The 24,240-nt window shown below is 42.8% G+C and overlaps 1 protein-coding gene across 5 annotated transcripts in view; it reads right to left on the bottom strand.

Annotated features, from left to right (window-relative positions):
* The window catches only part of LOC140342623 (cysteine-rich protein 2-like), a 155,599-nt gene that overhangs the window by 31,262 nt on the left and 100,097 nt on the right, over positions 1-24,240 (bottom strand). For 3 of the 5 annotated variants that reach the window (XM_072428882.1, XM_072428883.1, XM_072428885.1), the window contains 2 exons: positions 23,655-23,786; positions 15,098-15,166 (listed from right to left, as the gene is read on the bottom strand). In XM_072428882.1, coding sequence (XP_072284983.1) covers positions 15,098-15,166; positions 23,655-23,786 — 201 coding nt within the window. Of the gene's footprint in view, positions 1-14,410; positions 14,585-15,097; positions 15,167-20,472; positions 22,150-23,654; positions 23,787-24,240 lie in introns of those variants that run through there. The other 2 variants (XM_072428888.1, XM_072428884.1) reach the window with 2 other exon arrangements.

Below are 24,240 nucleotides of genomic sequence, written 5' to 3'. Positions count from 1 at the left end.
AGTGCATCATCAATGCCACCCAGAAGTGTACAGTTTTAGCGAATGGAGTACAGACAGGTAGCAGCAGCAGCAGCAGGAGTATATGGTGGCGTCTAGAGTTGGGTGTAGTGCATCATCCGTGCAACCCAGAAGTGTACAATTTGAGTGAATGGAGCAGTGACAGGGGGCAACAGCCGCAGGAGGAGGTGGTGGGCCCTCAGACAGATCATGGACCGCATTGGTAACTGGCATCTAGAGCTGGGTGTAGTGCATCATCTATGCCACCCAGAAGAGTACAATTTTAGTGAATGGAGCACTGACAGGTGGCAACAGCAGTAGGAGGAGGCGGTGTGCCCTGGGATGGAGAATGGACCACATTGGTAACTGGCATCTAGAGCTTAGTGGGGTGCATCATCAATGCCACCCAGAAGTATACAGTTTTAGTGAATGGAGTACTGACAGAGCGTGGACCGCATTGGTAACTGGCATCTGGAGCTTGGGATAGTGCATCATCAATGCCACCCAGAAGTGTATAATTTTAGGAATGGAGCAGTGACGGGTGGCAGCAGCAGCAGAAGGAGGCAGTGGGGCCAGTGATGGAGCAGGGAACACATTAGTAACTGGCATCTAGAGCTGGCTGTGGAGCATCATCAATGCCACCCAGAAGTGTACAATTTTAGTGAATGGAGTACTGACAGGCAGAAGCAGGAGGAGGAGGCGGTGGGCCCTGAGACGGAGCGTGGACCACATTGGTAACTGGCATCTAAAGCTAGGTGTAGTGCATCATCAATGCCACCCAGAAGTGTATAGTTTTAGTGAATGGAGTACTGTCACGCAGCTGTAGCATTAGCAGGGGGGAGGCGCTGACCCCTGGGACAGAGCAGAGACCACATTGGTAACTGGCATCTAGAGCTCAGTGTAATGCATCATCTATGCCACCTAGAAGAGTACAATTTTAGTGAATGGAGCAGTGACAGGTGGCAACAGCAGAAGGAGGAGGCGGTGGGCCCTGGGATAGAGAATGGACCACACTGGTAACTGGCATCAAGAGCTGGGTGTGGTACATCATCAATGCCACCAAGAAGTGTACAATTTTAGTGAATGGAGTACTGACAGGTGGCAGCAGCAACACTGGCAGGAGGAGATGGTGGGCCCTGAGACGGATCAGGGACCACATTGGTAACTAGCTTCCTAAGCTGGGTGTAGTGCATCATCAATGCCACCCAGAAGTGTACAATTTTAGTGAATGGAGCAGTGACAGGCGGCAGCAGCAGCAGGAGGAGGCAGTGGGCCCTGAGACGGAGCAGGGACCACATTGGTAACTGGCATCTAGAGTTGGGTGTAGTCCATCATCCGTGCAACCCAGAAGTGTACAATTTTAGTGGGAGGGAGCAGTGACAGGTGGCAGCAGAAGCAGCAGGAGGAGGCATTGGGGCCAGAGATGGAGCTGGGTCCACATTAGTAATTGGTATCCAGAGCTGGCTGTGGTGCATCATCAATGCCACACAGAAGTGTACAGTTTTAGTGAATGGAGTACTGTCAGGCAGCAACAGCAGGAGGAGGTGGTGGGCCCTGAGACGGGCCAGAGACCACATTGGTAACTGGCATCTAGAGCTGGGTGTAATGTATCATCTATGCCACCCAGAAGAGTACAATTTTAGTGAATGGAGCACTGACAGGTGGCAACAGCAGCAGCTGGAGGCGGTGTGCCCTGGCATAGAGAATAGACCACATTGGTAAGTGGCATCTAGAGCTGAGTGTGGTGCATCATCAATGCCACCCAGAAGTATACAGTTTTAGTGAATGGAGTACTGACAGGTGGCGGCAGCAGCAGCATGAGTATATGGTGGACCCTCAGACAGAGCGTGGACCGCATTGGTAACTGGCATCTAAAGCTAGGGGTAGTGCATCATCAATGCCACCCAGAAGTGTACAGTTTTAGTGAATGGAGCAGTGACAGGCGGCAGCAGCAGCAGGAGGAGGCAGTGGGCCCTGAGACGGAGCAGGGAACACATTAGTAACTGGCATCTAGAGCTGCCTGTGGAGCATCATCAATGCCACCTAGCAGTGTACAATTTTAGTGAATGGAGTACTGACAGGCAGCAGCAGCAGGAGGAGGCAGTGGGCCCTGAGACTGAGTGGGGACCGCATTGGTAACTGGCATCTAGAGCTGGGTGTAGTCCATCGTCGATGCCACCCAGAAGTGTGTAATACAAATATTTGAAATTCGTGAAGGGCCAGACCAAGATTTTTTTTTCCGCCATTTTGTTTTGTGCACTGTTGCTGTGGTCTGTGGTGCTGGAAGCGGTAGGAAGGTAGACGATATTGCTAGTTTGCATCATGAAATGGATGACATGAATGCCAACCCTCAATCATACAATACTTAGCTGAAAAATTAGGCAAAGACAATGGTATCTATCTGTATGGCAGTACTGGGGTTTTTTTCATCTGCAGTTTGTTAGCCTCCCGGAAACAGCAGAAATGTAACGTGTATTGCTAGTTGGCACAATGGCAAGCATGACATTGGCGATGAATGCCACCCCTGGACGCTGCGATAACTAGCGGAAAAATTCAACCGAGGCAGGCTCAGCTGACAGGATGTTGGTGATAGGCAGCCACAGACTCAGCACAGGAGCAGTGTGGGTTCACAGAGGAATCCTGGTTGGCCAGTGAGTCCTTGTGTCAGTCAATCAGTGTCATCTGCAGTGGGGATAATATAGTTGTTAGTAAACCACCTTTCGTTCATTTTCAAAAAGGTCAGGCAAATTACATTTTCCGGCAACAGTCGTGATCGGTTGTTTGTGACCACTCCAGCGACACTGAAGGTTGCCAGGATGGATGGATGCCAGGCACAAAATAGGCTTGATGGCATAATGTGCCAACTGTGGGCAGATTTCAAAAATAAACCAAAAAATGAATGATGTCACTATTGTCAGGACAGGCATCCTCATCGTCAACACCACCACCACCATCCAGAAAAAAGCCAACGTAATTGTGCACCTTGCGCTTCATCTGTTCTCTGTGGTTATGCCCCCGCACTTCACTCATTTGAGGTGGCCTCATCAGGTTTCGCCAGGCATCCAGAAAATCCCCCTGCCTTGGCCTAGACATTTAGATGTGTGCAGCATGCTGCTGTCACTACTGCTGCTGCTGGTGCCACTACAGGAGGATACGGTGGAGGCAGTGTCTGTATGAAAGAGGTGTTCCCTGGGCTCATCCTCCTCCTGTCCATCAGTAGGCGCAAAAACATTTTCCTCCTCAGCACAAATTGCATGGGCCCTGTCCAGCAGCCCCAACATGGTCTCCCTCATCATCATCATCATAATCATCTTCCTCCACCTCTTGAACCTCCTGATGCTGGCCAGTGGTCCTTCTTGCTCCTCTTGATGCTGGCTGTGTGCTATGGAGTGTAATGTTACCCTCATCCTCCTCCCTGCTTTCTTCCCCTCCTCTTCCATCGACACTTTTCATCAGGCCACACAGGGTATTATCAAGCAGAAAGATGATGGGTATGACGTTGTTCCAGCCTGACTGTTCCTGACTCACAACATTTGTGGCCTGCTCAAAGGAACCTTGCACAGCGTCTCCATCTCCATCTGCAACCAAGGACCCTATTGCCTCCATGCACTATGCTGAGCAAGTAATGTTACCCTCATCCTCCTCCCTGCTTTCTTCCCCTCCCCTCCCATCTCCACTTTCCATCAGGCCACACAGGGTATTATCAAGCAGAAAGATTATGGGTAAAATGTTGTTTCAGCCTAACTAGCCTCCAGACAACTTTGTGGCCTGCTCAAAGGGTGCCAATACCTTGCACAGCGCCTCTATTTGCAGCCACCGGTCACTGGTAGAATAACTCAGTTGTGTGGCTGTACCAAGGGCCCCGCTACCTCCATGCACCACGCTGACCAAGTAATGGCGGATAACTAGGTTTTCCACACACAGATGCTGGAGCATGTGCAGGGTGGAGTTCTATCTAGTCACGGTGTCACAAATCAGTCTATGCGGTGGCAGCCTCTGTTGGTGCTGGATCTTGCTAAGCGCTACTACAGCAGTCGGGGATCAGCGTACATGGCTGCAGATGAAGAGAGCCTGTCGCAGTAAGTCCTGCAGTACTGAGTACGTGCGGAGGAACTTCTGCACCACCAGGTTCAGTACGTGCGCAAAGCAGGGCACATGTGTTATGCAGTCCATGCGCAGCGTGGCCACAGAGTTGGCCCTGTTGTCGCACACTACGTTGCCTATTGTAAGCCGGGAGGGCGTCAGCAAAGCCTCAACCTGTCTGTGCAAAGCTGACAAGATTTCTCTTGTGGTGTGACTTTTCTCCCCCAAGGACACCACTTTTAGCACTGCCTGGCAATGAGTGTGCGTAGTGGCGTAGTGGTGTGCCCGCTTAACTACAGTGCCCTTCACTGCTGGCCTTTCAGGAGGAGTGTCGAAAAGAGAGGGGTTGACAGTAGAAGTAATGCAGGAGGAGGGAGAGGACTGAGATGGCCCATGCTTTCCCACCACAGCCCTCAGGGGGGGTTCCAGGTGTTGTAATGCCTCTTGCAGACTACTGCCCACTGAGCTATGCAAGGCCACCCAGTGAGTGGTGAAGGACAGGTAGTGTCCCACTCCGTGCCTTGTTGTCCAGCTGTCCATGGTGATTTGGCTACACACCGAGAATGCCAATGCCCGGGAGAGGTTTTACATTACATGTGCATGTAAACTGGGTACAGCTGTGCGGGAGAAGTAGTGGCTGCTTGGTATATTCCACCGCCACTCGGCACAGGCCATCAGGTCACGGAAGGGAGCCCACAAAGTTGTCTGGCAGTAGCTGCAAGGCCAATAGTTTGGATAGACGTGAATTGATTTCAATGACTCTTTTGTTGGTTGGGCCCATAACCTGATGCCTTGTGCAGAACTCCGGTAGAGTGAGCTGAAGGGACTGGGAGCTAGGGGAGCAGAAGGGGTCACTGTAGTACCCATCTTGCGGTGCCAAACATCTTCCGACGCCACGAAACCTGCAGGCAGAAGCTGATACTTCATCACAGCTAGAAGTCTGGCTGGCACCAACCTCCTGGGATGAAGTAGCAATGACAGTTGGAGGTGGAGAAGGAGTCAATGAAGGTGGAAGAAGAGACGATGACGTGGTTGCACCTACTTCAAGAGAACTCAAGTACTGCTCCCACTTTGGTTTGTGGTTCTTGCGCATGTGGGAAAGCAGGGATCTTGTACCCAAATGTGATCTGGTCTGTCCTCTGCGGATCTGCCTGTGCCACAGGATGCAGATTGCTATGGCTCCGTCATCGTCTTTCAGCGTGATAAAAGACCACATTAAAGAGGTGCTGCAACCACTCTGGGGCTCTTTGCTTGCCTCTGCGTCTGCTGGGTGCCCTGTGCCTGCTCCAGCTCCACCTCCCCCACAGTCACATCGTCTCTGACTGTTCCCCTGCTTGTGCCCACTCCTCTGTCTCTTCTTTGGGAATCACATGAGGCAGATTGGTGACCCCTTCCATCCCAAGTCGTTTGCTGCTGCTGCTGTTGTTGCTGCCTTTTCTCTATGTCTGTTTCGGAACTGCTGCTGCTAGCCCTTACACGCACCGGTGGTTCCCAGGTGACTTCACGGTCATCATCATCCTCATTTTCATCTAAGCCAACCTCTGCAAATGCAGCCACTGATCCAGAACCTTCGCCCAGCATGTGCTGACCACACTCTCCAAGTGTCAGCCTTCAGAAAGGAGAGCTCTGTTTGAGGGAATCTTGATGGTGATTTACCTGAGAGATTACACACATGTATTGGTTAACGGGTAAATGTCCCTATTTGTTTATTTGCAGAAAAGACAGTGATAAATGTCCAATGACTTTGCAGATTAAACAGTAGTGGCAAATGTCCAATGACTGGGCAGATAACAGTGCTCATAAATGTCCAATGACTTTGCAGACAAACAGTGGTGGTAAGTGTCCAATGACATTGCAGATAACAGTGGTGATAGTAGATTGCAGACAAACGTTGGAGGTCATGCACAGATGATCAGATGGAGAGTGGAGGATGCATGAGTAGTGAGATGCAGGAGCCAAGAATCTGGAGGAGGAACCAGGAACAGGAACCTGGAAACAGGAAGTTGTCACAATCAATCTGCACTGGAAGGAAATCATGGAGCCTTCATATGGTGCCGTCCTAGTCTCTGATTGGAGCTCACAATGGGCATGTGCAGAGTAAGGATATGCACTAAGCATGTGCAAAGTGCGGTGCAAACTGAGCATGTGCAATAAGGCTCATTTAGACATAGGTTTGTGACACCAAGGGTCTCAAAGTCTGTCTCCTGCTCCGAAATTTGCACTGACAGATCCTCAGGCTGTTCGTCAAACAACAAGGGAGAATCTTTAGGAGGTACAGGTACATTAACCACGCTAACTCCTGTCTATGAAAAGCCTGCTGCGAAAGAAGAGTCTGCTGCACTTGAGGCCCCTGAGACCCAGTCCACAATACTCTCCACATGATGTGACCTGTGTATGATTGTATTCTGCCCTCTCAATACATCTACCAGCTTACTGGTGCTCCGCACACATCTCAGACCTGTTTGACAACTTGGGAAGTATGCTCCCTGCCAAATGCGGCAGGTCGCCCAACGCCACGCCTTCCCCTGCGTCTACCGCTTATCTTTTACTTATTCGGGCAAAAATGCACCTGTACCAAACGGTTTCTTCGGTAAATAAGAACAGGTATCAAACACTGAAATATCTGTATTTTTTTATAGTAGGACAGAAATTTTTCTGTACCAAACGGTCTTCCTTGGTAAATAGCAAGAGGTATCAAACACTAAAATATCTGCATTTTTTTATACTAAGACAGAAATTTTTCTATACCAAACTGTCTTCTTTGGTAAATAGAATGAGATATCAAACATTGAAATATCTGTATTTTTTTTATAGTAGAACAGAAGCAAGAGGTATCAGACTGAAATATCTGTAATTTTTTTTAGAGTAGGACAGAAATTTTTCTGTAGCAAACTGGCTTTTTTTGATAAATAGCAAGAGGTATCAGACTGAAATACCATTATTTTTTTAGAGTGGGACAACATTTTTTCTGTATCAAACTGGCTTTTTTGGTAAATAGCAAAAGGTATCAAAGCTTGAAATATCTGTATTTTATATATATTAGGACAGTATTTTTTTTTTACCAAACGGTCTTCCTAGGTAAATAGAAAGAGGTATAAATCACTGAAATATCCGTATTTTTTTATAGTAGGACAGAATTTGTTTTTTACCAAGCGGTCTTCTTTGGTAAAAAGCAAGAGGTATCAAAGACTGAAATATCTGTATTTTTTATAGTAGAACTGAAATTTTTCTGTACGAAACTGTCCTCTTTGGTAAATAACAAGAGGTATCAAACACTGAAATATTTGTTTTTTTATATAGTAGAATAGTAATTTTTCTATACAAAACTGTCTACTTTGGTAAATAGCAAGATGTATCAAACACTAAAATATATGTATTTTTTATATAGTAGAACAGAATTTTATTTTTTACCGAGCAGTCTTCTTTGGTAAATAGCAAGAGGTATCAAAGACTAAAATATCTGTAGTTTATTTACAGTAGCACAGACATCTTTCTGTAGCAAACTGGCTTTTTTGGTAAATAGCAAGAGGTATCAAAGACTGAAATAGCTGTATTTTTTTAAAGTAGGACAGAATTTTTTCTGTAATAAACGGTCTTCTTTGGTAAATAGCAAGAGGTATCAAACACTAAAATATCTGTATTTTTTATATAGTTGGACAGATTTTTTTCTATACCAAACTGGTGAATAGCAAAAGGTATCAAAGACTGAAATATATGTATTCTTAATATGGTAGGACAGAATTTTTTTTTTTACCGAATGGTCTTCTTTGGTAAATAGCAAGAGGTATGAAACACTGAAATTTCTGTATTTTTTTTAGTGGGACAGAAATTTTTCTGTACCAGACTGTCTTCTTTGGTAAATAGCAAGAGGTATCAAACACTGACATATCTGTAATTTTTATATAGTAGGACAGAAATGTTTTTACCAAACGATCTTCTTTGGTAAATAGCAAGTGGTATCAAACACTGAAATATCTGTATTTTTTTATAGTAGGACAGAAATTTTTCTAGAGCAAGCTGGCTTCTTTGGTACATAAGAACAGGTAGCATCAAAAACTGCAATATTTGTATATATACTTATATACAGAAGGCTCCTAACCTGTCCCTGTCACAATCCACATCTGTCCCTGCTTCTATCCTTCACCCAGAACACAAGATGGAGTGACTAACCCATCCCTCATTCCCTGTATATATGCCTGTGCACAGATCTCTCCTGATTGGGCTGCTGGGCCTTGCTGTGCATCCTGGGGGCAAATGATTCGCTCCCAGTCGCGATTTCCTCCGGAAATAATCACAGTTACAGCCCCCTGCTTTTTCCCTCATTTGTTCGGCAGGAACACGGCCTCTGGCGAATCACAAGGCGGTTCTCGCTTAAATGTTCGGTAAGTGAGAAAGGTCCAATTCGCCGGGAGATTGATCTTACAAATCTCACTCCCTCATTTATAGTGTGCAGTTTGTATCTCAATTCTGGCATTCGTTCTGTGTGCGTTTAGGCATTTTCCTTTCTTTCTCCTCAGGTTTCCATCCTGCAACTAACGGCCAGACTAAGAGGACTAATCAATCTTTGGAGCAGTACTTCCTCTGCTTTGTTTCAGGTTGTCAGGAGGAATGGGCAAACTATCCTCTATTTGCGGAGTTAGCCTTTAAATGTCTCCATTTTAATGTCTTGGTGGGCGGAATCCCAAATTTTCCTCTCTTTCTGGTCCCCTCTCTGAAATGCCTTTGTTGGAGGACTGGCTCACCCACATGGCCACAATTTGGTCTCAAGAACAGCAGAATTTAAAGCAGGCTTCTGGGCAGCAGAAATGATTTGCAGATTGACATTAAAACAAAGAGCCAGAATTTGCTGCAGGGAATTTAGTTTGGGTTTCCACCCCGAATATTGCCCTACGCCAGCCCTCCGCCAAGCTTGGACCAAAATTTATTGGCCCATACCCTATTGCTGAGAAAATAGAGTGACTTATAGGGTAACCCTGCCTTGCTCTGTTAGGAATGTAGACTCCTCCATGTCTCCCTATTAAAATCAGCAGCTAATGCTGCACCTTCCAGTGGATGTGGAAGGTGAGCCTGAGTATGAGGTTGAAAAAATTCTGGATTCTCGTTCAAAATTCTCTCCAGTATTTAAAAGATTGGAAAGGTTAAGGTCCAGAAGAAAGGAGCTGGGTTCCAGCCCATCAAGTTCACACAGAAGAGTTAGTTAGGAAGTTCCACAATGAAAATCCTGAAAAACCACAGGCGGAGGGTGTGGAGGCCCCTCCTCGAGAGGGGGGAAATGTTAAGAGGCGCTCTTGGGGCCTACAATCCCAGGCGATGCCCCAGCGCAGGGAGGCACGTTTAGCCTTTTCCCTCTGGTGGCTGCGCTGGTTTCAGGATCAGTGCTCTGAGGGTTGCAGCATCCCTGTTTCCCTGTAGCTGGGTTTTTTCCCTTCGTATCCTCTGCACTGAGGCTGCACAGTTGAATGGAATTGGAGCTGTGTGCAGCTGATTAGCAGAGTGGTTCCTGTGTAATCCCATGCTATCATTGGCTGCTTTATAGTCTCTCCGTTTCCAGTCACCTGTGCCTGGTATAGCGTTTGCTAGGCTTACCTGTGCTGGAGTTATTTTAAGTGTTCTCTGTTGCTGACCATTGCCTGTTCCTGACTTTCCATTTGAACTCTGCCTGTGCCCGTTCCATTGTACCTTGCTTGGTGGACTGATCTCCTGTGTTTTGACTCAGCTTGTTTCTGGATTTCCGGATATTTCTGTACTGTGTATTTGCTCCTGGCCTATCTCCAGATACCATCGCTTGCACAAGTCCTGGGGGCAACCGAGTGCTGGGAGACACAGTGTTCCGAGGCTGAGCGGGTGCTGCTATAGGTGAAGACTGCAGCATTGGATTCGGGGACTGATGTCTGGAGAATACTGGTACTGATCAGAGCCTTACAGAAGGTTCAAGACTCTGGGACACCAGAGGTGTGATACTTATTACGCTGGGTGATAATGATGATAATAATTAAAATGTTGATAATAATGAAGTGGTCAGTAATCCCTGTCCCTAATACTGGTGATGTGGACTTTATGATTTTATACAAGAAAGAATCATAAAATATACTATACACAGGGCTTTTGCCTCAAAACAATGAATGTCTTTTTCACCTACACTTTATGTTTTTCCACATTGTCTCAAAGTAGGTGACCTTTGGACTTCTGTCAACATACATCATGCGTGTGACTAACACCCCATGGTTCTACAAGATGTATAAAAATGGTAAATCTTTTTATAATTTGGAAGTCATGATAGTGACAATTGTTTATTGATGCTTGACAAAACCCCTACATAGGCATTGTTTATCTAAATAGGTGCCTAGGAAAAAATTTAAGTTTCTATACTGTGCTAAATGCATACATTTTATTGGTTAGTTTAAAAGGTAGAAACTCAATTCCTGGGTTGTTTTTTTTTTTAACTATGCTAATCATTTTGATGTTATAAAGCCATACACAGAGTAAAAGATTTGGAACAATAGCCACATTTGTTTTCACACGTCATGAAAAGCTCTATCTATAGCAAGAAGTCTCTGTTCCTTTAAAAGGGGAATACTTTCAGCAAGGAGGCAGGTAATATGTGTCCAAAAAATGGGATGAAAATCCTTCTCAAAGTTTAAAATGATCTTCCAACAACTGAAGCTAATGAGATATTGAATGGCAGAACATTGCACAGACATTGCACTACAAGACTATAGTGACACTAAAGCTACAGTTCATCTGTCATAGGAGAATGACGTGCTGAACAAGAAACCCCCAGTACTGCTCACCCCGGACTGCCCTTCTGCCCTCTCTGCCTCCCTCCCCACTCCTCACTGTTACAGGATCCTTCTCACGGTGTTGTCTAACATTCCCAGCATCCCTATAGACGTGCAGCATGGCTGCTAGTAAATAGCAGGGAGGGGTAAGGCAGGACTCTGCGACTCAACTCGGGTTGCCTTTGCGATCGACTGGTAGATCACGATCAACGTTTTTGGAAACCCTGCCCTAGACAGTAGGAAGCATGCATGTTGTTAGCCCCAAAGAGCATAACTTTACATTTATCAATAATAAATATTGTTTGCCACTTGGCTGCCCAATCAAACAATAAATCCAGGTCTGCTTGTAGATTATAGACATCCTGTATGGACCTAATTCCATTACATAGTTTGGAGTCATCTGCAAACACAGAAATTATACTTTTAATCCCAATATCATTTATACTGATGTTAAACAGTAATGGTCCCAACACTGAACACTGGGGTACAGGGCTAATACCCTTAGACCATTCAGAGTATGAATTATTATTTACTACTCCCTGGATGTGGTCCATAAGGCAGTTCTTTATCCATTTACAAACTGAATTTTCTAAACATATTTGTGGGGTACTGTGTCAAATGCTTTTGCAAAGTCCAAGTACACTATATCAACGCTACTCCACTGCCTACCTGTTTACTTACTTCCTCATAAAAAGGAGAGTAAATTTGTTTGACAACTTCCATCTTTCTTGAATCCATGCTATTACTTATAATATTATTTTCTAGCGAAAAATCTTCTATGTGTTTTTTTTTTATCAAATTCTCTGGTATCTTTCATACAATAGAAGTTAAACATACTGGTCTGTAGTTACTTGATAATGATATCTTTTTAAAAATAGTTACTACACTGGCCTAATGCCAATCCATTGGTACCAAAAAATTAGAAAGAATAGCTTTGAAATTGCAGAGCTTGGCATTTTGAGGACACATGGATATAATATATCCTGGCCTGGTGCTTAATCAATCTTAATTTCATCCAACTGTTTCTCAGTCATATCAATGGCCTAGTGTTTAACTTGATGGACCTATGTCTTTTTTTCAACCAAACCGACTATGTAACTATGTAATTTTGAGCCAATTGGACTTGAGCTCCGACATTTTCCTTTGTGTACACAGAGCTAAAAAAAAGGGTTTAGTTAAACCACCTATTCTTTATCCCCATTTACCAACCCAGGCCTTCCTTTAGGGTCCCTACATGCTCAGATCTTATCTTTTTTCTATTAATATATTTAAAAATAAATTGGGTGTTTGTCTTACCTTTTTTTACAATCCGTCTTTCATTTTGAAGTTTTGTACATTTTATTTATTTTTTACATCTTGTTATATTCTTTATCATTTTGAAATGATGGTGATGTTTCCTTTTTTTATTTTTGGAATGGCCCTGACTTTATGGCTTTTTTAACATTAGTTGTGGGCCCCAGAAGTAACCAAAAAGATAATTGGGACTTTTAAGGCAACTAAATGAGTGGAACTCAACACTTTTCTAAAATCATAATATTAAAAAAACACCACTTGTTTTATTGAAAACAGTTAAAACATTGCATAAAAAAGACCAAAAGACAATGTACAATAACATTTTTTTCTCTATTACAGATACAGTCTCTTACTCATGTAGATTATTCACATTTGCGGATCAATGTCTGCTTCATCACAAATCAAAGAAACCTCTAATGCCCAACATCAAAATTACCTTCAATACTTGTAAATATATATGTGTGTGTACATACACACACCTACATTTACAAATCCATAGAAAAACACGTAGCTGTACGTGCATACCAACATATATATATTTACACTACAATATATGATTTCACTGATAGTTGTTTTTAACGATATTTGTCACTTGTACACCAATGATTATTGTGGTAGGAGTTGGCACATAGGTTTATACGTTTGTTCACCACTGGTTTTACAAAATTAGGGCTGTTTTTTTTATTTAGATTATCTAGTATATGGTTATTAAAGAAGATCAAACCTTTTTTTTATATATAGGTGTTAGTCATCAGTTTTATACTGGATTCAAGCCCTGAAGGATACCAATGAAGCAGAGATAAGAATGTTGGCTGCGATTTTCAAGATCTTCCAATTTTTCCTCCATTTATGAAATAAGACTAGCCTGCACATTCAGTCTGTCTTGGGATTCTAATTCATGATCCTCTGAATCACTCACTCCTTGTTGGAGCTCAATAATTCTCTTGGTGTTGGAGGATATATTGTTTAAAACAGATTCAATGTTTTTTTGTAGGAAGTCAAACTTCTTGTCAAAGTATGGCAGGAGGACATTGGATACTTCCAACTCAATGCTGGAGATGGTTGTGAAGGACCCATTTCAGTTCAAGGTTGGGCTGAGAAAGGAAATAGCTCAGGTGAAGCTGGGGGTAAAGAAAATTAGGAGAGGCTCGGTTTTTGCAAGGATTTTGTGGCTTTCATATGTTTGGTGGTCTGCTTGAGCGAGTTACTTGTAGTCACTTTCCCCACAAACGTATCCACTGTCGTTCACCATAGAAGGTGGGTTCAACTGAAGAAAGTACTCAACAGAAGGAAAAAAAATTGTAAATCCAGATCAGGAGCACAATATTCAGCAGCAACGGTGATACCAAGGGGGACGCCCTCTCCCTACCATTGAACAATGCAGGAGGGGAGAGTCTCACTCAAAGCAGCAGCAGTTTTCATTCAGGGAAGAAACACACACCCAACTATGGAAGGATGCTAATTCCAGCAGCAGTCACAGCACAAAAAGGAAGCCCTTCAAGCAGCCTTGAGAGATGCCAGATTCAGCAGCAGAGCAGAGAAAGGGGCAACCATCGAAACTCAGAGAGAAGCAGTATCCAGCAGCAGATATAAGTACCAAAGGAGAGTCACTTACCCAGCCACAGGAGAAGCAGCAGTGGACAGCCTCAGTAAAGATCACTACCTTGGAGGCTTCCCTACTCCCAGGGAAGAGAGGATTGCTGAAAGTATTAAAAGGAGGGGGGATCCTTTTTTTGGAGCAGAGCTGCTAGTGGGGGTCTCCGATATCACCATGTGTATGGGATCCAAGATGGCTACCGCACATCACACAGCCAGTCCCAGAGTCAGTGACTCACAACGTTGTGTGGCTAGCAGTGAAGAAAACACCCTCACTGCCACAGTTATTCAACTCCCTGGAGTGCCACCATTGTCTGCCAGTAGGAGAGAGATAGCAGCAAGGATGCCAATAATGGATGGACTGATGCAGGGGGCTGATGTAGAATATGGCTGCCTCGTCTGAAGTCCAGAAGTCTGTTTGGGAGGTTCCATTTATGGTGTTTGTGTGTTGTGTATATCAGCTAATGACTAATATCTTACAGCAAGATCACAAGTAAATTGTCTACGGGACTCCTTCTGATTATCTCCTTAATGATTTGTTGGGTCACCAGCTACAGTAGATGATGGAAGCTAGTGATTATCATTCTGGTGTAATAAAGATCCAAAAGATCCAAGTACATGGTGCACATACACACACACAAGAAAAAAAAAACCCTAAACCATCATGTGAGTGAGTTTATTCAACCATTTGCATTGAGTGGTCTGTTTCTCACAATCCTGCTAAAAAGAATGCAACAACAAACCAGCAAGTCTTCCAGTATACAAAGGAGTAGACAGTTATCTTGTACAATCTTTTACTTAAATTTTTCATAGCAGTACAAAGACTATAGGAAAACCTAAAGTGAAAGACAATGACAAGTGTAAGACAATGGTAAATAACCTTCAACCAAAACACAGCATAGCCTAACTAAGAGGAAGAAATAGGGAGAGGGTAACACAGAAGATAAAAGGGAAAACTAGAGGAAAGGGAGGAAATGAAATGGAGAATTAGACCAATATGAAATGGCAATAATGCAAGAATAACAATCAAAATACACCAAATAGCACAGGGCAACAAGTCACCAGTACTACATAAGTATAGGAATTACAAAAAATAATGTGGTTCTGCTTTACCCACCCACTTACAAAACAATACCCACTACACCCACTACAAAACAAGATTATATATTACAGCCCACAATAATACAGCCTAAGGGCACGCTCTCACTGCAAGTCAAAACCTCATTATCACCCTTTCTAGGGGCATAGCAGTTAAAATCGAAAAGTTAGAACAGGTTCAGCGTGTAGATATCAACCACATGTCTGAAGTTAGTCTTAATGCAAGACCTCAAATCCAAATGTTTTCTTACCAAAAAATACTTTCTTTTTACAGCGGGGACAAAGGTTGGGCTCTCCAGCAAAGGTTGTAAAGCTGAAAGCTGAAAGAAAACACAATTACAGGAATTATAGAAAAGTAAAAGTAATATTACAGCAATAGTAAAATCAATTGAAATATATGATGTTTTTGTTTAACTTGCAGTTATTCCTGCAAAGAATCTTTTAGGTATTGATTGCCACATGATTTTAGTAAGAAGCTAATATTTTTTAGGATTAGCAATTAGGAAACACATTATTGAACAGGTATAAGCGAACAACGATAGAAAGATGGTTATGCCAATTAGTTACCATGTAGGTACAAAGCAAAACTTTGATAGTGATGCATTCACCTTTTCAGCCTTTGATAGGATCAACCCCAACTCGGGAGGGGGAGACATTGATCAGATTTTCCACCAAAACGAGACCAGATGGATCTTTATTCTACTCTCAAGGCCACTATGTACCCAGGTCTGCAATGTCCTCAGTTTCAAGTCTTTCCTGTAACACTCCCTAATTGTAGCCTTTTCGGCATTCAAAATACCCTAGTACCTGTATAGGAGTTAAACACTAATTGACAGATAAAAGGGGGTTGGGGTTAAACTTATGTATGCATCTCGGATAGAATCTTTCCAGCATGTGGCGGGAACATTCCATTGGTTATCTAGGCACTCAGATAACGGCTTCATACGGCCAGCTGTATTCGTATAACTTTCCCCCATTGTTCCCGGAGCTACATAAGTACTTGAACAAATGGAAATTACACCCGTTATCGCTTTTGGGACGTATAGCCTCAGTAAAAATGATGCTCCTACCCAAACTTTTATACTTACTTGAAACCCTCCCAGTGCGGGTTCCTGTCCAGACCTTGAAGAAACTAAAGGCGGGTTTCTTGAGCTTTATATAGGCCAATAAGAGACATAGACTCTCTAAGTCGGTAGTCTGTACACCACGGGAGCTTGGAGGCCTAGGAGCTCCGGACCTTCTCAAATATTATGTGGCGGCTCATTTACGCTATTTACCTTTTTGGACCTCATTACATTCCGCCACTATTTGTAGGGAATTGGAGGAATCCTGGATCTTTCCAATCCATCCTATTGTGATGCTTTGGAGCTCCTCCCTCCTATTGGCAGATAAATAATTACTCTCACCAATGCTGTTTACCAGGAATTTATGGTGGTCCTATAAAATTAAATATGGTTTATCCTCCACAGCATCGGTTCTGACACCTATTATTCACAACCCCCTATTGCCTGATAGTCTTACCAGAGGGATGTGGCAACCCTGGAGGGAGAGGGGACTGTTCCACCTTCAGGATATTTTACAACCCGTGGAGAAGAGGCTGTTCTCCTTTTCGGAACTCCAAGCCAAGTTTGACCTTCCCCAAACTGCCTTTTTTGGGTACCTGCAGATCAGACATTACGCCCTCTCCCTCACCCAGACACCCAGCTTTTCAAAAACTACTTCCTTTGAGAGGATATGCATGCTTGGCCCATATACTAAAGGTCTGGTTTCCTCAATTTATTGTCTCCTTCATACTAGTGTACGAGGGATTTCGGGAAAATTTGCTTATATGAGCACTTGGGAATCTATTCTAGGCCGCTCCTTGGATAGTGAGGAGTGGTCAGACATATGGGAAGAAGCGCATAAAAGCTCCATCTGTACATTATATAAGGAAAACTTATACAAAATAATATTTCGATGGTATCACACGCCTGATGTATTACACAGGTTATTCCCCGTTGTGGACCCTACCTGTTGGCGATGTGGGACACAGAGGGGAACTTTGGAACATGTGTTTTGGTACTGTCCCATTATTCAGAGATATTGGGACCGGGTCCATAAGCTGCTTCAGGATGTAACTCAACAACAGTTGTCACTGGATCCGCTTACCCATCTATTGGGGTTACCCTTCACGGGTCTCCCCAAACCTACTAGCAAACTGATTGCCCATGTCTTAGTGGCAGCTCGCACCCTGATCCCGACCAGATGGAAGTCCACCCTGCCCCCCTCTTTAGAGGATCTATATACCCGTATACAGGATGTTCGCCTATTCGAATACCTTACAGCCCTTATACAAAACAAAGTGGATAGATTTGAAAGGATCTGGGATCCATGGGACACCTTCTATGCTCAATTGCAAGTTTAGGGTTTAGTTGTGCTCAGCTTGATCCGGTATACCTCACTAATGATGCCCACCTGCCCCCCTTCTACCCCCCCCCTCTTGTTGTTCATACAGGTTATTATTTTGATTGCTTATATGTACCTGTTTATTCTTTATTGCATGTTTTCTTCTTTCCTGTGATTGTTGTTTGTTTCAGCAATACCGGATGAGATTTTACTTTGGACTCTGGCCTTAATGTTACTTGACAATAACATTACTACCTTGGATGAGGACATATACTTTGATTGTTGGGTATTTTGCTCCACCTGATGTTTAATGGTATTATGTATATTGATCCTATTACTGTATTGCTGTACTCCTTGTTTATATTCAAAATTTCAATAAAAATTAAATAAAAAAAAAAAAAGAATCTTTCCAGCATAGATAAACCATCACCTAGCCAGCAACCCACTAGATATTACCTTTGTACCCACCTCTGCTCCCATTCCTATTGTAACCCATAATAGATACCCTATGTAAAGAAGTATTATTACAAATTACTGTTTGGGGGTAATAAGAACAGGATTGTCCTTTTTTGATAAAAAAAAAAAACTGTGTATTTATTCAAAAATCTTCAAAGAAAGTTACAGCAGCAATTCAATAATAATATATGCATGTAAATGTGTGTGTGTGTTTGTGATTACAATATGTTTTATACAATTCCATACATTCAAATAAGATCATACTTACCAAAATAGATAACGAAGGGAATATGCTATTACAACTCATGAATAGTTGCTCCAGCCTTTTGGGCAGTCTCAAACTCAAAAAATAGTATCAACTCTGTCAAGTATGATAGATATACAACATATGTTCTGCCCTTCACTTGTTTAGTCACGTACATGAGTATAATATCATAAAATAATGGTTTGATCTAACACCCCACATATATACCAGATACCATCCATACTGTACATTTTGCGTACCTTAACCATGGATATACACATGGTATACTTTATACCCACTATATAATATTTATCATTACTTTTTCTACATTGGATTTATCTATACTGTACAATGCGTGCAACAAATACTCACTGTACACACACGAGGGGGTGCTGAGAAGTTCTTGGCTTTGCCCATCTAGATGAAATAGAAAAATTAGGGTGGGGGCATATGACAGCCCAATGTCTTAATATGTTACTGTGCAAATATCAGGTCTTTGCGATTCTTAAAACTGTTTTTTCTTTTAGTGAGAAGCTGTAATGGCAGAGGCACAAGCAAGTTTCACGTTGTTGGAGTTACGAGATGTCACAAACACTGGAGGAGAAGTGTCCTTCCTTTCCCTGGAGAGATATTTCCCTGGAGAGATAAAAATTTCATGACGGCCTGTAACTCCAACGACTAAAACTTGCTTGTGCCTCTGCCATCACAGCTTTTCACTAAAAGAAATATTAATAGAAGAAAGAAAAAGATATTAGGCTGTCATATTAGGCTGTCATCTGGAAGGGAGCAAAGCCAGAAACTTCTCAGCACCCCTTGTATATATATATATATATATATATATATATATACATACATACATGTCTAGCTGGCATCCATTGTTTGCCTAACTAAATGCTATTGAAATTCTGTGCCAAAAAACTTCGTTTTAGTATTTTCTTCAATATTTACCTAGTACAGCAACTAAAACTAATTTTAAAATGTATTTTCCTACTGTTCGCATAGGGGTTGGCATGCACTATTATTATTACACAGTATTTATATAGTGCCAACATATTACGTAGCGCTGTAAAGTCCATAGTAATGTCACTAAATGTCCTCACTACCATAGTCATATGTCTAAGACAACCATATACTCTAGGGGAAACCTCTACTACCTACACAACTTTAATATTTTTTTACAATACACATGCAAGTAAAGTAAAGTAAAATACACATACAAGTAAAATAAAAACAAAGTTGAAGTTGTAAACCCTGTTGGATTAACCTCCCTGGTGGTATTCCCATGTGTGGCTTTTCCATCCAAAAGCAGTAACCCCGAGCCACACTCGGGGTGGAATTGGCAGGGAGTTAAAAAAACTCCTACCTTGATCCCACGTTCCAGCGGCTACCTCCAGCAGTGCCCGCAGTGTCCTCCAGTGATGCCCCATCTTCTTTCCCTGGCGTAACCTGGCGATGCCCGGCGGGCATCTGCATCCCTGAGGCATGAAAGTTGGGGACGCATTGCCAGGGGAGGCAGATGCCAGCCGGGCATCTGCTGGCGAGTCTTAGGTCTGAGGGCAGAATCGTTACACAGGTAGGCGGGACCGGGCAGTACATTAAATAATAAATGAGGATTTTTAAATGTACCGCTTTTACATTTAAAAATCCTCATTATTCATACACTGTACCTAATATATATATATATATATATATATATATATATATATAATATTATTTGTTCTTACATAAGTCATGTACCCCTGATGCCTCTAGCAATAATATTGACAATTAATGTTAGGGTCCATATTTGCATCCATGTGTGGTGCTAGTAACTAGCAGGTGTCCTATTGGACATCTGCATTACATGGAGCTTGCCCCCACCCAGACCCTTCATAAAAAGCAGACAAATACCACACTTTACCCTGGTTTGAATTACTTAATTAGTTACCAACCATTTTGTAAAAGATATATATGGTCTCCTTTATTTTCATTTTTTTTTTTTAATTATGTCATGTAAGGTTGCTTAATATATATTTTATGTAATGTAATATTAATAACATGTATTTGTATAGCGCATATATATTATACAGCGCTTTACAAAGTCCAAAGTCATGTATCTTCACTGTGTCCATCTTTCTATTCAATAATTACCTTTAATAACATTTTATTAAACTTTGTGTATACCTACTGTGCCAGACTTTGATTTAGATTTAGGGGATTTAGTTTTTTTTGTTTTTTTTTTTTTTGTTTTCCTGACAGCTTTAGATGGCATTCATCCGGAGGGCTGCTTGTCTTCTGATGGGGCAACAGTCAAACTCTTAGTCTTTCTTTCTCTCTCATTACATTTGCATAAGGTGCAGCTCAGTTGGAATGCAATGCATATGCAATGCACTATGGCCCTGATTTAATAAAGTTCTCTAAGGATGGGGAGAATACACTTTGATCAGTGAAGTTGCGTGATCCAGCAAACCTGGAATGGATCTAATCCAGGATTTAAAACATTTGCTAGCAAATAGCAAATGATTTTAGGAAATCAACTCCAGGTTTTTTAGATTACCCAGCTTCACTGAAGAAAGTGTATTCTAGCCTTGGAGAGCTTTAGTAAATCAGGGCCTATGTATCTATTGTCTGCACCCTGCCTCTGACAAAGGAATGCATTGAAAGGAACTGCAATGGGAACTTTATTGGTTCTGAGCACCCTGCTGCTCTGCAACTTGCTCTCCTTTGTCCTTCCCAGTCTGTTGTTTCAATGCTTCATGCCTTGGCCAATACCAGGTCCTCCTAATCATAATAAATCTCACAATAAGTTCTCATGGCAGCACCCCTCTTTCTACAAGCTTCTGATGAAACCCCTGTTAAGACATGGCATATGAAGGGTTGACTGTACATGCTTCACTTTCTCCCTTGATCTGCACTTCTTCCTGATTGATTTTACTGCACTGCCTTTTCAGAGGAGAGTAAGGGTTCAGCATCAATACATGGTATGTCTTTGCCATCACCATCTAGTTGTTTTGAGTTTTGTATCAACTGCCTCAACAGCAAATCTAAAACCGTTCTCCAGATTGTTCTGTGCTGACTGCTTTTTTGGATATTTGGTTGTTTCCCCATGCCATTGTGTTGCTTTAGTGACTCCTAAAACCAGTAGAATTTTTTTACTATGAATTTATTGGTATTTAGCTTTGGGTTTATATTAAATCCCAGATGTAATGGTCCAAACAGCCCTGGAACCAAACAGACATGTTCACACAACACTATTTAGCAGTCTGGAAGGGAGTCACTATTGTGATGATTCCTTAGAGTTAAACTAAACTGAAAATTAAAAAAAACACACTTACTATTAATCCTGCAGATCCCTTGATGGCGCTGGACCCTCCCTCGATCTGGTCCCGCGTCGTCCTAGAATTCAGGACAGTTTGTCCACTGTGTGCTTCTATTTGAAGCACTCCTGAATGCTTCTCCCTGGGCAATCATGCTCTCCCTATGGTACCAGCCTTCCTTGCTTAAGCAGCGCCATGACCTGCCTACCCTCAGGTTCTTCCCAAGGACCTAACTTCTGTCCCACTGTGAGGATCCTTGTACAGCTACTACCTGGTACCATTGCCACTTCTCTTCTCCTCTTCCGCTTGAATCTACCTTTCACATCCTTAGCAGCCCTTAGACGCATCCTACATTGTTTTTGTCTCATCATACCCTGAAGAAGCTTCACAGCGAAACGTGTCAGGATGAGACATCACTACCTTTGCATCATCTGCTGAACGCTGTCACACTTACCTGATCTCCTCTAAAGCACAGACGCCTCTCTCCTGCGCATGCCAGCAGTTTTGACACCAGGCGTGCCTCTGTTTCCAAGCTTTATCAATTCGGTTCAATCCACTGGCCAATTAGAAAATGGCCTCTGAACCAGCCCTGGCTGGAACAATGAGGCGCTCCACGCTACCCTCTAGCAAGGCCTTTCTGACCACGTGAAGGATGAGTTGGCTGGTCGGGAGGTTCCCTCGTCTCTGGATGATCTGATCTCCTTGGCTATCCAGATAAACATTCGCTTCCAAGAGCGTTCACAGGAGAAATTTCGCCCACGCGTAGCCTTTGTCCCATGACTGGCACCATCCTTTCAGCAGCCTCTGCAAACTCCAGCCTCCCCTATTCTCCCCGTCTCTGAAGAAACTTTGCAACTAGGCCGATCAAGGCTATCCCAAGAGGGAAGGACCTGGCGCCTCTCTTCTGGCTTCTTTGCCTTCACTGTGGACAGAAGGGACACATTATCAAATTTTGCCCACAGAGCCCGGGAAACTTCAGCTCCTAGCATGCTCTGGGAGGGGCATGCTAGGTCACTCTTCTCTCCCCCCCAGCCAGCGACCCTCCATAGCCATCCAGCTTCACCACAACAACTCCACACTTGCCCTTGAGGCCTTCATTGACTCTGGAGCAGCTGGAAATTTCATTTCAGCCACCCTTCTCAAAGAATGTGGTTGGCCTATGGAGCCATTATCACAGCCTCTGCATATCTCTGCGGTGAATGGTACCACTTCTGTCATGTGGACTAATTCGCTATTCAGACTAGATCCATAGAAATGTTCATTGGTGTGCTACATTATGAGACTTAACGTTTCTTGTGCTTCCTCAGGCCACCTCTGCAGTAATTCTAGGCCTCCCATGACTTCAACAACACTCCCCAGTGCTGGACTGGTCTACTCCAGATGTATTGGCTTGGGGTCCCTTGTGTCACTCCAAATGTCTGCCAAGCCCACGCCTATAAGGCCTGTTGCTCCATCTATTCCCAATCACTATATGGGTTGTACCATCTATTCCCAATCACTATATGGATTTCAAAGACGTCTTTTCTAAGCGCAGAGCTGACCAGCTACCTCCCCACTGGTCTTACGACAGTCTTACGCGGGCTATGAGTGACTATAACAAGGAGAATCTGCAAAGGGGATTTATACGCAAGTCCTCTCCCTCTGCTGGTGCAAAGTTTTTCATTGTCCAGAAAAAAGATCGGACTTTCCAGGCATGTATTGACTACCGCAGTCTGAACGCCATCACCATGAACAACTGCTACCCTCTGCCACTCATTCCTGAACTCTTTGACCATCCCGTGGTGCACAGATCTTCACCAAACTGGACCTCCAAGGTGCATAAAATCTAATACGGATCAAGGAAGAGGATGAATGGAAAACAGCATTAACACCAGAGATGGCCACTATGAGTACCTTGTGATGCCCTTCGGTCTCTGCAATGCCCCAGCTGTTTTCCAGCACTTTGTGAATGAGGTGTTTCGTTATCTGTTGGAGTGGGAGAAATCCTCTTCCAGACCCCCGCTGGTGCCAGAGGACCAAGTTCAGCTGAACTTTGTCTAACCTTTTTTTTCTAACCACTTTTTTCTTCATAATTAAATTTATGTTTGTTTGCCAAAAAAAAACATTAGATTAGATTAGAACTAGATGGACATTTTTGTTTCTGGTATTAGGGCAATTTAACTAGTTGTTGAACTCTTACTACAACCATGGGGAACCCTAAACGACAATATGCTTTCATGTTTCATCATTCTAATAAAGTGGACCTATACTGTATTATAATAATTTGCTCCCATGCTTAATATTTATTATCATCATCTGCACCTATACTTCATTATATTAATCTTCTTTCATACTTCCTAATAATCATTATAATGTAGGGCAAACCTATTATTGAGATATGCACTTGGGAGAAAATTAGATAAACAACATTTTTTTCTGACATCTTACCTTTATTGAGACTTTTTGAGGGTTCAGCAACCTTCTTGTCTTCAATTTTTGAGGCTGACTCAGTTGGAGATATTGTTTTGTCTATACTTGGTTTCTTGTATATGAATGATCCAGCTCCTCCAATGTTCACACCTGGAAATTCCCAAAAATGATTGAAAATGAATTGAAACATTTTAAATAAATAAATATGAATGTTTGTAACACCACCAGTCTATAGGTGCATGTCTTTCCAGTTACTATTCATTACTCATCTAACATTCATAGACTTTGAAGTATATGTCTAGGTAAAAAGGGTTTGACCCCCTGTCTCTAGGAGGTGAATGAATAAGGAAGTGAATTCCACTCACTTTATAATATTTTGTATCTGGCACATAACGTGAAGATAAATTTCCCCAATGGTACAGCAAACACAAAAGAACCTGGAAAAGGTTTTATTCCCAACATTGCCTGTTATAATTAGCTTGATTTCAACACTTAAACCCAACCCTCATACAGACCAATCCATAAAACCATATTCTTATAATGAACTATATATGGCACTTGACCTCCCCAGTTAGTTTATGACCCTTAGAGTTGCAATACCTCA

This window comes from Pyxicephalus adspersus, chromosome 12 (assembly GCF_032062135.1).
Source record: "Pyxicephalus adspersus chromosome 12, UCB_Pads_2.0, whole genome shotgun sequence".
NCBI classification, from domain to species: domain Eukaryota; kingdom Metazoa; phylum Chordata; class Amphibia; order Anura; family Pyxicephalidae; genus Pyxicephalus; species Pyxicephalus adspersus.
The sequence above is the reverse complement of the archived record's forward strand: the minus strand, read 5'-3'. Positions and strand labels throughout refer to the sequence as shown.